General features: G+C 43.4%; 1 protein-coding gene across 9 annotated transcripts in view; it reads left to right on the forward strand.

The window, feature by feature from the left end:
* MICAL3 (microtubule associated monooxygenase, calponin and LIM domain containing 3) overlaps positions 1-16,375 on the forward strand; it is a 197,410-nt gene that overhangs the window by 72,067 nt on the left and 108,968 nt on the right. For all 9 annotated transcript variants that reach the window (XM_059184303.1, XM_059184304.1, XM_059184305.1 and 6 more), the window contains 5 exons: positions 10,870-11,210; positions 12,719-12,926; positions 14,841-14,957; positions 15,358-15,459; positions 16,076-16,231. In XM_059184303.1, coding sequence (XP_059040286.1) covers positions 10,947-11,210; positions 12,719-12,926; positions 14,841-14,957; positions 15,358-15,459; positions 16,076-16,231 — 847 coding nt within the window. In that variant the 5' untranslated portion in view covers positions 10,870-10,946. The remainder of the gene's footprint in view (positions 1-10,869; positions 11,211-12,718; positions 12,927-14,840; positions 14,958-15,357; positions 15,460-16,075; positions 16,232-16,375) is intronic.

A 16,375-nucleotide genomic window follows, 5' to 3' on the forward strand; every position in this document is an offset into this window, starting at 1 on the left:
TACAAAACATCAGAATATCTCAGTAGTAAGGGTAAACTGTGAAAGTTTAAAAAATAATACCTACAGAGAGATAACTGTGTGTACAATTTAAAAATTTTAAGCCATCAATGATCTTTAGGGAGTAGATGTAGATTGAGAAGAGTACCCAAAACGAGGTGATCCTGTGGCTCTTTCAACATGCAGCAGATGGCAGTGTGTGAGGGACCAGCAGAGGACACAGGGAAGTGGCTAGTGAGGCAGGAGGAGAACCAAGAGAGTGGTGTCCTAGAGGCAAAGAAGAGGGTTGATCAGCTGTGACTCACACTGCAGATAGGTTGCGGACACAAGGATTGAGAATTGGCTGTTAGATTTGACAGTAGGGAAATGATGCACTTCCTTGATGAGACATTTCCATGGAGTGGTCGGGATCAAGCTAATTGCTGTAGGTTCAAAAGAAAGTGGAGAAGAAAAAGTGACCACATGCAGTTCTTTCTGGGAGTGGAGTAAGCTAGTCAGAGGACATGGGAATAGGGGATGGTTTTTAAAAATGAGAGAGAGGTGTTATGTTGACGGAGATTTTGGGGGAGGAGGTTAATGTGGGTGAGAGGGACCAGTGTAGGAGGCCATGTAGTTGATAGGAGGGGATGGGATTGGGTGCACAGATGGAGGGTTGCTTCAGGTCAGCATGTAGATAATGGTCTGCTCACTGTTACAGGACGAAATGCAGATGAGATGGGTATAGACATTAATGATGGGAGTTTGTCAAAGAATGCTAAAGAAGGTAAACTGAAAACCATGTCAAAATTTATTTATTTATTTTTTTAAAGATTTTATTTATTTATTTGATAGACAAGAGATCACAAGTAGGCAGAGAAGCAGGCAGAGAGAGAGGAAGAAGCAGGCTCCCTGCAGAGCAGAGAGCCCGATGTGAGGCTCGATCCCAGGACCCTGGGATCATGACCTGAGCCGAAGACAGAGGCTTTAACCCACTGAGCCACCCAGGTGCCCCTCCATGTCAAAATTTAAACAGTTGACGGAGAATGTGTAGATAGCAAATATTTGGAAGGTTGTTGCGTAAAAGAGAGGAACTAGTTTTGTTCTGGATGTCGCTTAGGGGGACATTTTGGATCACTGGGTAAAAAAAATGATGGGCAGAATGATTTTGGTCTTCTACATAGAAATTGAGTCCTTGGGAAATTAGCATTTCAAGCAGATAGAAGATGGTGAAGACTACTTCCTAAGATAGAAAGTTGCCTGTCATTGGAGGTGTTTCTGTGTTGTGGCTGTTGTACAGAAGATGCAAGTGTGGGATGGCTGGCTAGGTTAGATGATCTTTCAGATCCTACCCAGCCTTGACCATTGTGTATTTTGTGATTCGTGGTAACTGGTAGTAGGCAGACTGTACAACTGCGAAACCCCAAATTCTGTTCCAGGTTAATCTCTTGCCAGTTGTTTGTATGTTCTGGGAATGGTCTGGCTGCAGGTCTGCCCCTGGGGGAGGCAGATCATTAAGATGTGACAGAGTGAGTGCCTTTACAGGACCTCGAATTTTTCCCAGCAGCTCTACAGTCATCTTTATGGGGGTGTTTGTGTCCCTTTGGACATAAACACAACGTTGGTGTTGTCTGAGCCCCTGTGCTTAGTTGACCCTACCCAGCACTCTGCCCAGGTGTCAGCCAGATTATTTCCTGAGTCTGCAGAGGGTGTACCTGGCTTGGTGTCCCCTTTAGTCAGCAAAACCTCATTGAACATCTGTTGTGTTCCTAGAACTGGTGCATAGAACTGAACAAAGTAGATGCGAGTGCACCCCCTTGTAGAAGAGCAGCTTTTGGGTTGTGCTTTCCTACAACCTCAGTGAGCCTTTCTCCCGGCCAGAGGCCCTTCATCACCCTGAGAGCCCGGGTCTTTGTAACTCAGTGCTGTCCTCTTAGTAGTGGGTAGGTTGAGGTTCACCTTCTGTAGTGCCCTGAATTCTTACAATGCATGGGATGGCAGTAGAGGATTCAAACATTCTTTGTAATGGGCTTCTCAAAGGTGTTGCTGTTGGCTGGGGTGGGAGAGCCTCCTGAAGAATGCAGACTGATAAGAACTCTGCTAGTACTATTTTAGTTGCTTTGCCCTTCAGCAGCCAATGGGAAGAATTGCTGGAAACCAGACCGCCCTTACTGCCATTTATGAAAGGGCTCCATTTCAAAGGAGCAGATGCAGCGATAACTTGTGAGAAGAAAAAGAATCGTGCATTGTGTATCCTTACTAAATTTGCTTGAAACTGCCTGCCGGTAGCTGAGCAGTGACCTTCGTAACAGGCAGGGTCTGTCTGTGATCTGTGTGTACACCTGCAGGTTCTGGCTCTTGGGCAGCAAGGGGCTGGGAGCATGCTTTCCAATGCGCCTTTATTTCTCCAGCTGTGTTCTCAGGTGGTTTCTCATAGAGGTGAGGCTTTGGGCTCTGAAGTAGACAGCTCAGGATGCAAAATACAGCTGCATTACTTTCTTGCCGTGTGGCCTTTAAAGCTCTTCAACTTGAGGGGCGCCTGGGTGGCTAAGAGGGTTAAGCCTCTGCCTTCAGCCCAGGTCATGATCTCAGGGTCCTGGGATCAAGCCCTGCATTGGGTTCTCTGCTCGGCGGGGAGCCTGCTTCCCCTCTTCTTTCTGCTTGCTGCTCTACCTACTTGTGATCTCTCTCCCTCTGTCAAATAAATAAAATCTTTAAAATAAATAAATAAATAAAGCTCTTCAACTTGAAGTTTCCCCATCTGTAAATGGAGGGAATGGATTCTACCTCAGAGGATTGAGGTGAAGATGCAAATACCTGACAGCTAGTAACTGTTCGTGCAGTTCGTTAGCTATTTTTACCGTTATTGATGGAAATCCATCTTTCTTGTTTTAATACTTAAGTTTGGTAGGAACTTACACAGATCTTATCTAGCCCTCCACCATTATCATACCTTCCAGAACAGATGGAATGGAGAGGGTGCAGAGCAATGATGGAACAAAGAAAGTTTTGAAACATTTTTCTTTTCAAAAAACAAAGCTGTCTGAGCACTCGAGTCCTAGTATGTGAGCCATTTATTTAGCTGGAGTATAACCTTTTGTTGCCGGGATTGTAAACAACTGGTTAATAATAACTACTGCCACTTACAGGGTCCTGCCGTGTGCCTGGCACTGCTGAACATTTCACATTCATTACTTCAGTTCCTGCAAAACTCTGTGATCTCGTGGGTATTACTTCATTTTGTAGATGAGGAAACTATTAATTATAAGAAACCAGCCTCAGGGATTGTTCTTTTTAGACTGGAGGGGGGCATTGTTCTTTTTAACTCCTTGTTTTTCTGGTGTAAAATAAAGTTAGAGAAGGTGTAACACCAAAGATAGGGCCTTAACCATGTCTTCAGAATTAGAGACTTAAAGAGAGCACAGAGATCACATTGTCCAGGCTCTTTCTCAGATCTCTCTAGAGAGGGTCATAACAAAGGATAAAGTGGTATGAGAATTCATAACAAAAGTGCTACATTTTTTTTTTTACTTAAAAATTTTTTTGAATTCATTTTTTCCTATTTATTTTTTAAGAGATATATTTATTTATTCATTTGCGAGAGAGTGTGCAAGCCTGAATGGGGGTTGGGTCAGAGGGAGAGGGAGAAGCAGGCTCCCACTGAGCAGGGATCCCCAACGCAGAACTTGATCCCAAGACCTCGGGATCATGACCTGAGACAAAGGCAGACTCTTAACCAACTGAACCACCTAGGTGCCCCTCCTATTTATTTTATTTATTTTTATATCATGATAAATGTTCTCTTTAATCCCTACCCCCTACTTCCTTATCTCCCCACCTCCCCTCTGGAAAAAAAAATTACTAAACATAATAAAAACATGAGTGACAGTCAATAGAAAAAAAATAGCACATGTACAAACCCAGGAATTATAATAGAGTATAATATAACTTAGTGTAATAAACTTAATAGGCAAAATACTGAATAAATACTGGTTTTTAGAGCAAGAGACGATAAAAAAATGGGCAAGAAAATATGAGAAAACTTTCAGAAATGAGTTCTAAAAATGTTGAAATTAAAAACTAAACAACTGGGCGCCTGGGTGGCTCAGTGGGTTAAGCCGCTGCCTTCGGCTCAGGTCATGATCTCAGGGTCCTGGGATCGAGTCCCACATCGGGTTCTCTGCTCAGCAGGGGCCTGCTTCCCTCTCTCTCTCTCTGCCTGCCTCTCCATCTACTTGTGATTTCTCTCTGTCAAATAAATAAATAAAATCTTTAAAAAAAAAAAAAAAAAAAAAAAAAAAAAAAAAAAAAAAACTAAACAACTGATTAGAGAAAATGAATAAATCTAAGCATTAAGGGATTATCTAGAATACAGTATATTGAACAAGGGGAAAATATTTTTTTTATTCAAGTAGAATTAACATACAATGTTACATTAGTTTCAGGTATACAGTATAATTTAGCAGTTCTATGCATTTCTCAGTGTTCGTCAAGATAAGGGTAGTCTTAATTTCCTTTATCTGTTTCACCCACACAGCTCCCCTGTTGCAACCACTAGTTTGTTCTCTGTATTTGAGTCTCTTTTTTTTTTTTGTCTTTTTTGTTTGTTCATTTGTTTTGTTTCTTAAATTCCGCATATGAGTGAAAGCATATAGTATTTGTCTTTCTCTCACTTATGTCACTTAGCATTATACCTTCTAGAACCATCCATCTTGCTGCAAATGACAAGATTTAATTATTTTTTATGGTTGAGTTATACTTCCTGGTATATATCCCTCACATCATCTTGATCCAGCCATCTATGGATGGATACTTGGGTTGCTTCCATATCTTGAAAAGTGCTACATTCTTGCTAGTGTCTCTTAGGACATCACTCTCTGTCCAGGCTGACCTTTGCATTTTTAGATACAACTTTTTTGGTAGCAAGGTAGAAGTCTCTGTAACATGTATCCAGTTCTCTTCCACCTTCCCCAGACATGCAGGCCAAGGCCAGTGCTTTTCCCCAGGACTGGTCCTTCCAGTGTGGAGTTTCTGGGCTCCCATACTGAATCCCTTGAGGAGATTCTGTTCCCCTCATCAGCTCCAAAGAAACTGTGTTTCCACTACAGGTCAGGCTCTAGCTACAAAGACCTGGGCCCTACCATAAGGAAGCTCTTAGTGGAGGAGGGAGCCATTTATGTAATGACTTTGTGAACTGAGTGTTGCAGGTGAGTAATACAGTATGACTAAAGAGTAGATCTAGGGTTTGGGGAAGGGCACGAGGTAGGGTGGAGACTGGTTTCATGTGTCCTCAGCATCTTGCTGAGTGTCAGTTTGATGCTAAATAGGACGGGAAGTCAGAAACAAGCTGAGGACAGACTAGTGCAGAAACAACAATGGAGGAGAAAGACCACTTTCCCAATTGTATTTTGGGCTTGCTTCCTAGGTACCTGCAGAACTTTAGATAAGGCTGTGAGAGAGAAGCCACTGGTTCCCGAGATGAGAAATAGTAGGAAGCGACAAGGAGTCTCATTCCCAGACTGTCTGGTTCAGTCAGCTCATTGCCTCCTGAGGTGACGGCCTCAGTGTTCCCATCCACAGATTATAGTAGCCTGAGTGGTCTTTGTTGCAGAAAGACTGATGAAGAGCTCAAGGCACTTGGAAACTTTGGTCTTTTGTTTCTGAGACAAAACACACAGGAATCTCTATAATCTGAAGCGCAGTTTTCATCCAAGTTTCCTCCTAATCACATTCCAAAACCTGCCTTCCTGTAGATCTACTTACTGCTAAGATCCTTTCAGACAAGTCACAGCTCTGACTGAATGGGTTAGGGAAAGAAGCATTTCTTAGATTCCTTAATAAGATTCAGAGATTTACACATCTGCTGGTATAGTGATGCTGCAGTGGCTAGGGAGAAAATTAAACTTGACTCGGGTTTCATACTCTTTTTTTTTTTTTTTTTTTTTTTTTTTTTTTTTTTTTTTAAGAGAGGGAGAGGGAGATTCCTAAGCAGTCTCCACACGGGGTATGGAGCCCGACGCGGGGTCCAGTCCCAAGACCCTATATCGTGACCTGAGCCAAAACCAAGAGTCAGACACTTAACTAACTGAGCCACCCAGGCGTCCCTGGTTTCATACTCTTAAAGTGTAATTCCTACTTTATTGTTTTGTTTCTCTTTCCCTTACCTATTTTTTTAAGGATTTTATTTATTTATTTGAGCAAGAGAGAGAGAGAATGAGTGGGAGATCGGGAGGGGCAGAGGGTGGGGGAGAAGGAGACTCCCCGCTGAGCATGGAGTCTGAAACGGGACTCAATCTCAGGACCCTGGGGTCAGGACTGGAGCCAGAGGCAGCTGCATAACCAAGTGAGCCACCCAGGATGCCCCTCCCTTTTCTTTCTTTCTTCCTGTTTTTTTTTTTTTTTTTTTAAGATTTTATTCATTTATTTGACAGAGTTCACAAGTAGGCAGAGAGGCAGGCAGGGGCGGGGGTGGGAGAAGCAGGCTCCCTGCTGAGCAGAGGATGTGGGACTCAATCCCAGGACCCTGAGATCATGACCTGAGCTAAAGGCAGAGGCTTAACCCACTGAGCCACCCAGGCGCCTGCTCCCTTTTCTATCTTTAAAGATAGTTCTCCCCTCCTACAAATACTCATCCACCTACTCGAAGTTAAAGATTGAGTGTTCTCATAACCAGCCATGAGTCAGTGACAGCTTTTTACTCTTGTAAATAGAAACATAAATTCTGTTCTGCATGCACTTCATATGCTGCCTCTCCAGCATTTTCCTCCACAGCCAAGGAATGTGGAAGGTTTCTGAGTCAGCAGTCAGCTGCCACGGGACAAAATATGCAGGATATAGTCCACTGGCAGAAATTGTACCAGTGCCCTGGAAACCTGGCATCATCTCCTCTTCCTCTTCCCTCCTCAGATTCCTCACTTCCCATTTCCCTTCCTTCTACACCTTGGCTTTTCAGTCCCCAGGATTTCTGGCCCCCTCTGGCCAGGTTTCCTGGTCTTTAGGTTCCTGTAATTACGAATACAGAATTTTCCCAGGATACTAGGATGTTTGGCACACAGGGATGGTCCAGGAGAGGCCAGGAGAAGCAGGATCTGAGTTGACCTTCAGGAATGAGGGAAATGAGGGTGACAACAGGAATGGCCCTTTTGCAGTTCTCCCCAGCTGCTCTCAGAATGAATCAGAATGCCAAATTCCCCTTGCTAAGTGACACAGTCCCAGTCCAACAGAGGTACAGAGTAATGCTGTAGCACTTGGGAGTATCTTCCTGCTGTGGTCATTTGGCTTGCAAAGTAGGAAAAGTGAGGCAACCCAGGGGAATTAATCTTGTGTACTCTTACCTTGGGTGCTTGTCGCATTGTTCCAGGAACCAACTTACCTCTATTTATCTGTTGTCATTAGTGACCTGCAGGTCGAAATCCCTTAGACTGTGCATTTAATACTTGACTGCTGCTTGTGAGCAGACTGTGTGCAGCTGTCTGGGAGCTGTGGCTGAAACCCGAAAGTCAACAGAAGGATTGGGGGCCAGTTATTAATGAAGGTGTTCATCTGGGGTGGAGGTTGGTTTGGAAACTCTCTGTGGTGGTTAGTGGCTCTGTGGAAGTGAATATTTCAGAGTGGGCGACAGCCAACCAAGGAGGTATTAGTGTACAAAGCAAAATTTTTCTTTGAAAATAAATGCCCAAGACACTTTAGGGAGTTGTAAGCTTAAGATAGGCATTATGACAGAGGAAAGGCTTTTAGAAATAATGTTGCAGGAATTTTTTTAAAGATTTTATTTGTTTGAGTGGGAGAGAAAGAGCGCCTGCATGCATGCAAGCGAGGGGTTGGGGGCAGTGGGAGAGGAAGAGAATCTCCAGCAGACTCCACACTCAACGTGGAGCCAAACTCGGGACTTGATCTCAGGACCCTGGGATCACGACCCAAGCCAAAACCAAGACACAGATGCTTAACCAACTGAGCCACCCAGGTGCCCCATAGTTGCAGGATTTTTAATGTGTTGGTTTCAGCAAGAACATCCTGCTACTGAGTGCTCCAAATGCTGGCAAGGAGTGGGAGGTGACTGCTTTTTAGGAACAAAAAGAAATCATTTTCTTCTTTGACAAGAGGCAGAGTGATCAGACCAGGTGTTTTCAAGGCTTTCCAAATATTATGACTCTGGTGGAGTCAAAGTCGACTATGAACAGAGGTCGGGCATGCAGGTTCAGGATTGCAAAATGCTGTCTGTTTGCCAGAAATGCAAATAAAGCCACAGAAATCTACACAAGGAAGGCAAGAGGCAGTCACTCTGGGACCTTTGTTTCCAGTCATCAGTTGTTACCTGTTACCCTTCTGCCTTTGGATAGACATGTCTTTTTTCTGCTCTTGCAAGACCTCTTTTTACTACGTACCATTTCTAAGATAAGCCTTGGCATGTAAGAAAAAGAATGGGCTCTTTGTAGGAATTTTAAAATACTTCTCTTGATGCATATTGTTTCCTAGAATAAACTTTTATTTAGGAGGACCTGGAGGTTAGTTCCAGTTAATTCCGTTTCTTGATGGACTCTTGGCCAAGTGGCTATTGAGACAAGCTGTGTTTTGTAGCAGTGTAGTTTTCCTATCGAGAGCCAGGAGAGGTTGTTGAGTAAGTATATATCTGAGATGAGAAGTCAAGTCAGTGTGTTCTGGGTGAAGAGTGCCGGGTCTGACATAAAGGGAGAGTGTCTGTTCTCAGTGGATAGCTATTGTTTTCTCCCACGAAGCTTAAGACAGGTCTCTTCTTGATGTGGTTTAGCCTTATAATATCATGGTAAAGAATAGAGACGAAGGATGTTACTTCTTCACAAGGGGGGATTCTGTTGCACAGACGCTTACCCAGTGTAAGAGCTTTGGGACAGAACATGGTCTCATCCACGTCCAGAGCTTGGTGCCTTCTTCTGACAGTTGATTTCTTCAGCACATACAGTTTGATGGTTCCCAGTACTCTTGGGTTGCTTCTCTAAAAACTGAGTGAGTCACTTCTTACCTCTGTATCCCTCCTGACCACAGTGGATCTGTTCTGTTTCTCCCCATCTCCAAGAGTGAGTCTTCTTTAAAGCAAAGTTTTAGTGCAGCCCTGTTTGTCACACTAGTAGCAAGTGTGACACTAGTGTCACACACTAGTGTGCCTATGATGGAGCTAGTTCAGACCAGAACACCAGGAGTGAGCACTGTGACCGTGAGGATTTTCTTAGTACTAAATTCGGAGAACTTCAGAATTGGAAGAAGAGTTTAGGGACCATCCAGTGTAACCCCCTTGTCACACCAGGGAAAATCGAGACCTGGTAAGGCAAAGTAACTTGCCCAAGGTCATGCAACCAATATCTGGCACAGGGGGCTCGGAGCTATATAAGTGCTCATCTCCTTGCTCTCACCTGCTTCTCTGTTCTTACTGTGCCTTAGTTTTCACTCTTGGCCCTTTGCCTCCTACCTCCCAGTAGGAGTTCTAAGTTGTGATGATACATGCGTGAAACGTGTTACAAAAATGATGAAACAGACTCAAGGGAGTGAGTGCATTAGAGGAGCATGTAAAGTGCCTTCTCCCATCTTAAAGCTTCTGTCCAGCAAACATAGGGTGGTTGATGTGTAGGTGTTTTTGATAAGTGGAAAGTGTAGACATTATCATTACTTTCAGATATGTTTGTGGGCAAAATGAAATGGCTGTAAAGTCTGCCCACCCTGCTATGTACCACACACAGGGGCAGGACTTTAAAACCCTTGGCAGCTTCTGAACTTTGTGCTTCTTAGACTGATATGACACTGCCCTTTTCTTCTCCTCAGACCTCTCTCCACTGTGCCTCACAATCTTGTTTAGAGAGCTCATCTTTCTCTACCAATTTCTTACAAGTTGACGAGTCCCAGATCTCACCCAGGGCCCACGGGCTCTCTCTTCCCATTGGCTCTCCTTGTGTGATTGTACCACTTTTGAAGATGCAACTACCATCTGTATGCTAATGACTTCTGAATCTGGGCCTGGGTTCCCGGCTCCTCCCCGAGCTTCAAATACTGCCTAGCAAGTACCTCTCTTAAGGCAGCTCAGACATAATAAGCCAAAGGGTACTCACTACTCTCCCCTCATAAATGAGTTCTTCTATTTTCTGCTATTTTTAATTCATTGGCTTGGTGTCATTATTTACTCTGTGGCCTAAGCTGGAAACCCAAAAATCATTCTTGAGTCTTTCATCTGTAAAAGTCACTCACTCACAAGCCTTCCTACTTTATTTCTTTTCTTTTTTTTTTTTAGATTTTATTTATTTATTTGTAAGAGAGAGAGAGAGTGAGAGCGAGCACAGGCAGACAGAGTGGAAGGCAGAGTCAGAGGGAGAAGCAGGCTCCCCGCGGAGCAAGGAGCCCGACGTGGGACTCGATCCCAGGATGCCGGGATCATGACCCAAGCCGAAGGCAGCTGCTTAACCAACTGAGCCACCCAGGCGTCCCTCTACTTTATTTCTTTTCCTACCTTCCACACTTCTTCCCTGCCTGGCTAACACTGACTTACCCTGAAAGACTCACCTGTCACCTTTCAGAGGTTCATCTTCAGCGAGGACCCACTACAATTAGGTACTCATCATCTTCGTTCCGAAATCCCTTACACCTCTCTCTCTAATGACACTTAGCAAAGTACGTTTAACATTGTATTTATGAGTCTGTCTCACCCACTAAGCTGTAAGACCCTTGAAAGCAACATTGTCTTACTCATCTTTCCATCCCTAGTGTCACAGATAGTGCCTGGAATTCAGAAGATATAGGATATACATTTGTTGAATAAATGACTGTGATACTTCAGAACTTCATCTGAGAAGGAGCTATCTCTCCTAAAAAAACGTTTATAGGTAGAAATTTGGATTTGCTAACGATTCCTTTTTATTTCTTTATTTTTGTTAGATTAATGTGACAGAATCAAGTGGATCAACAGCCATCCCACTGCCCCCTTTGTTGGGGGGTGCTGAGAGTGGGGAAGGATGGAGGACAGTAAGAACGAGACGATGAATCGCGCTCACATCCTCTTTGACCGGTTTGTGCAGGCCACCACCTGCAAGGGGACCCTCAAGGCCTTCCAAGAGCTCTGTGACCACCTAGAACTGAAGCCTAAGGACTACCGCTCCTTTTATCACAAGCTCAAGTCCAAGCTTAACTACTGGAAAGCCAAAGCGCTGTGGGCAAAGTTGGACAAGCGGGGCAGCCACAAAGACTACAAAAAGGGAAAAGCGTGCACTAACACCAAGGTAAGGGTTCGGTTTCTCCCAGACCTTGGGGTCACTGACCTAAGGATTTAGCCACAAGAGAAAAGATTGTGAGGACAAGTAGGCCAAAGAAAGGGATTGAGTAGTGGTAGACCAGGTGAGAACTAGATAGTCTAGCAGAGACTTAGTACAGAAAGTCAGACTCACAGAGTCTGTGTTCAGTTGACTGTTCCATATCCCAGACCCTGTTCTTATTTCATGTATTCACATTGAACAGAGTTTTAGCTATTTAAGTACAACCCTGAAGTCAAGTGATATAGGAACTTTTTTTCCCCCGCTGAGAGCTCTGTTTTGAATTTCACACTGTTAGGAGGATGCAGGTTGCTTAGCAAAGAAAAAGCCATGCCATGTTAGCATCCTGTCTGAACATGGTTTCGTGGTGCCTGGCATGTCATCTTTATAAAGTCGTCATTCCATACTCAGTGACTAATATGGTCTAGATAGTATTTGCTAACTTGGGGATCTGCCACAATCTTCAGACCTCTTTTCATCCATATTCCAAAGGTTTGTTTTGATAAACAAGGGCTTTGTGAGCCAAAATATTTCTTTTGCTTTCTTCATGATCTAGGGAAATAGAGTTTTCATGAAATAGCTGAGGTATTCAGTCACCTGTGCAGGGGGTAGGAACAGGGAAGTGAGAAGGGACAGTCTATTTCCTGCTTTCCTCCTTATGTGAAAACACCTTCTTTTGAGAAATTTGGAAAAAACTAGCAGAGAAACGAAATTGCAAATGAAACGAATAGACTTCATGACTAGATTATTAATGTCCTTTGATGAGCTTTAATTTGCCCTGTGTGGAGACCTAGAGACCCTTCCCCTGCGGGTTTGCCTCTAGTAGATACTCATCAGCAAAATCCAAGAAATTCAGAGACGCATGATTGAGTGCGGTGTTTTATTAAGAATAATACAAATTAGTTAAGTGTCCATTCTCACCTTGAGTACTCCTCTAGAATATGGGTTTTTAACATCATTTCCCTGGATTTTCAATCCTAAGATGGTGATTTTAGAACTCTTTTTAGCATATAAAACTTGGGCTCTTGGAAGTTGCCTTCTGGGAATCCTTGAGTGGTAGATTCATTTCAGGACTCTGAGCTATGTATTTAATAATCTGTGTCTCCTTGGACAGAAATCTGCTTGACTTAGAAACCCTTCAGAATGTCCTCTCCTGTTAATAAAAGGTGACATGTGATTTTTCGAGTCATTCATTGAAACGATGACCACTTCAGTATATTGCAGACCTACAAGGTGAACCCATGCTGGGTTTATGTGAAGCACTAACAGTTAACAGTCTCCTCTGTCCATAACATTCACCAGCTTTCCTCTCAAGCCACTGCTCTCCTGTGACCCAGACAGGTCTGAAGATTTCTTAGGTGAATAGCCTAACTTGGAGGCTCTAGGGAATGATGGTTATCAGATCATGAAACTGTTACAGAAATGTGAGCTTTCCTAAGAGGTTCTGCCTTTGCCCTGAAATCAGATGTGTTTTTCAGTGTCTCATCATTGGAGCTGGGCCCTGTGGTCTTCGTACAGCCATTGATTTATCCTTATTGGGAGCTAAGGTGGTTGTTATTGAGAAACGAGATGCCTTCTCCCGCAACAATGTCTTGCATCTCTGGCCATTCACCATACATGATCTGCGAGGTCTGGGTGCCAAGAAGTTCTATGGCAAGTTCTGTGCTGGAGCTATCGACCATATCAGTAAGTAAAACTAGTCCTCCTGCAGGATCCCACGCCTGCCCCCTACCCACTTGTTCAATAGAAAGAGCTTATTTGAGGAATTCATACTCAATAGCCCAATTTGTTTTGGTATCATTAACGTCCACTGTGCTTGGAATCAAAATACCTGTGATGCGGTGGTTTATAACCTAGGACTCTTACCTGCAGCACAAGTGTTATCTCCTATGACATGAACTTAACTTAAGAATTTCTAAAGTTAGGTCTTGAATGCTTCCTGAGCACTTGCAGTGGGTGGGATGGGCATTGGTCCAGCCTAGGAAACACTACCAGTTTGAGCCTTGACCCTCTGGTGGTTCTTAGGCCATTGGAAAAAGCACAAAGCATGAGGCTCTCTCTAACGTGATATGATAGATACTCTACTAATGTAAGGACAAAATGCTGTGGCATCAGTACTGGGGAAAGCACAGTTTTAGAAGCAACCTCCTAGTTTAGTCACCAATGGCAAATCAGTAATGAGATTCATTTGGTTAGGTGATTCTCGTGAGGTCTACAGTGTGGATAACTCTGGCTGAAATTTTGTCATCTCCAAGCTCAACTTGGACCTGTGCTTCTCTGAGATCCTATAGAGTAGATACAGGTCAGTGCAGACAGTGGTTTTCTCTCCATGACTGTCAAGTGGCGTGTCTGAAAGGTGATGGAGAATAGACGATGTCTACATTATGAAGTTTTGAGTCTTGTTTATTAATCATTGTAAATGATTCCAGGAGATTCTTATCAAGGAACTTTTGTTCTGAGCTCCTCCAGATGTGTCCTGCAAATACATCAAACCGTTGGACTGTTTGCTCTTCGTAGTGGTTGTGCCAGTTCACCAAACATTGGCCGGCAGCTGCCACAGTCCATTGACAGAGGAAGCACTCTGCCCATCTGTTGGGCTATAATATGTAAAGCATCTTGGAATCTAGTTGTCTGCAAATATTAAATGTGTGCTAGAAGGGGATTTAATGAGCCTTTAGGAGTGTGACTCAGAAGGGTGGTGGTTGTGATAAGCTGGGACAGAAAACCAAGATGACTTAGGTGAGGACCTGTACGCACCACATTAGTCAGAGGCTGCAGGTGAGATTGGTCTTAAGAGAGGACCAAGGTCATTTGATTTGTCTGGATTTGTCTGCCTTATGTGGAATTTGTTTCGGAGCTGAGAGAGTCCTACATCGGGGACTAAATTTTTATCTCAGTAGACCTGGGGCTGCTACCATGTCTGACACTTAGTAGTCACTCATTAGACACAGAATAAATAAATCTTGCTGTGATAAGGAGCAAGATTTTCACTCATTTTGAGCCTCAGTTTCTGTGCCTGTAAAACAGTGGTGGGAGAGGGAATGGTAAAAGACTAAGGCTGGATGAAGGTTTCCCCTTCTCACTTTATAAGAGAGTATTAGATCAGGATGAAAGGGAGATGCTGTGGGAATCTCAGGAAGTCATGCAGCCCTTTTGTATCAAACTGGAAAACCCACTGCAGGGCGCACACATTTTGCCTTCTATGGTAAATCCCTTGTCCTGTCAGGATAGTGGATTCCGCTAGATGACTGTGGCTCTGATGGATTCGGGGGAAGATGGAAAAGAAGGTCTCTGGTTGGCCACAATCTGTGTTGTCTCAGAGCTTTAGGTTGTTTTGAACACCCAGCCCAAAAGGTCGGCGTGGCCTTGCATGTCTTTTTAGAACATCTCTTGCACTGAATTGTATTTGCCCTTAAAAAAAAAAGAAAGAAAGAAAGAAAGAAGCTATAGACTGTGGCTTGGAAAATATCTCCAGCTACGGGAGGCTTTGAGAATCTGGATAAACTGTGTTGGTGGGCGGGTAAGAATCCAAGCAGTAATTGCTGACTAATACTCTCCTTTTAGTGTGCCCTCACTGGTATCATCTTTTTGTTCCTGCAGGTATCCGTCAGCTTCAACTAATACTTTTGAAAGTCGCCCTGATCCTGGGCATTGAGATCCATGTCAATGTGGAATTCCAAGGTCTTGTACAGCCTCCTGAGGACCAAGAAAATGAACGTGAGTTAGGTTGAACAAATGAAGGAAAGATAAAAGGGCATGGAGTGTGTGAGAAAAAGATGAGCTCAATGGAGAAAAGTATAAGAATCTGTGGGTTGTTTTCAGAACTAGTTAAAGAGGTTTCTTCAGTTGTACAGCCTATCTCTTTCAAGGAACTTTTGGCTTAATGAGGAGGCTTTTGACATAGTATTAGATGTTGCAAGCACTTGTATTCATTATAACAAATTATGTTGTGGGGAATATTCTTTTGTGAGCCTTTTCCAAGGCTTTTTTCCCTGTGTTTTGTATCCCATGCTTTTACTCCTAGTGTTTTCACTTTGGGGTTTTGTGCAGTTTGTATCTAGAGGTGTCTTAGGTGTATGAATATAGTCTGGGTAATGACCTTCATTTTGGTCCACAGGGATAGGTTGGCGGGCACTGGTCCACCCCAAAACCCATCCTGTGTCAGAATATGAGTTTGAAGTGATCATCGGAGGGGATGGCCGTAGGAACACCTTGGAAGGTATTGGTCAATGCTGCTTTACCTGGTTCACAGCAGAGTGAAGGATGACCCCCACCCACCACCCAGCCCTGTGGGGAGAGTTTGTATCATCAAAGAATCCACATTCCTTAGTATCTGTTTATGTGTGCTATCTATTCTCACTGAATGATAGACCCAGCCTTGCACTAGCCAACTAGTATTTGGGTTCTCTTCTTACAGGGCACCCTTGTTAGGGCACTAAGAGGTAATTAATTGGTTGACACTGCAGGATTATATCTGTGTTTAGAAAACTGGTGTCTTCCTTTTCTTTCTCTTCTTTTTTTTTTTTTTTTTTTTTCTTTTCTTTCTTTCTTTCTTTCTTTCTTTCATTGGAATCCATTGCACTGAGTAGTATTCTGGTCAGTTAGATTTCACATTGTTAGTGCGTGGGAGACTTTGACTTCCTTCCTGAAATTCATGTATTTTTTGGCAGGTAAACACCTTATTTTCAGATAGAGAAGAATTGCCCTAAAATTTTCCCATTGATTCCCATCCCAAATGTTCCCCGATGTCTTCATCAACACCTGTTCCTGTTTGAGGTGATTGTCCTTCTTCTCTAGAGAGCCTTGGTCTCCTCTGAAAATTTCTTTCCTTCCAGGATTTCGCCGGAAGGAATTTCGTGGCAAGCTGGCCATTGCCATTACAGCAAATTTTATTAACCGAAATACAACAGCAGAAGCCAAAGTGGAGGAGATCAGTGGAGTGGCTTTTATATTCAACCAAAAATTTTTCCAGGAACTGAGGGAAGCCACAGGTTGGTGTAGATATCTCCAAAGCAATAGGGATAGAATTTTTTTTTTTTTTTTTTTTTTTAAAGATTTATTTATTTATTTATTTGACAGAGAGAGATTACAAGTAGGCAGAGAGAGAGAGAGAGAGAGAGAAGGAAGCAGGCTCC

This window comes from Mustela lutreola, chromosome 8 (genome assembly GCF_030435805.1).
Source record: "Mustela lutreola isolate mMusLut2 chromosome 8, mMusLut2.pri, whole genome shotgun sequence".
Lineage (NCBI taxonomy): Eukaryota > Metazoa > Chordata > Mammalia > Carnivora > Mustelidae > Mustela > Mustela lutreola.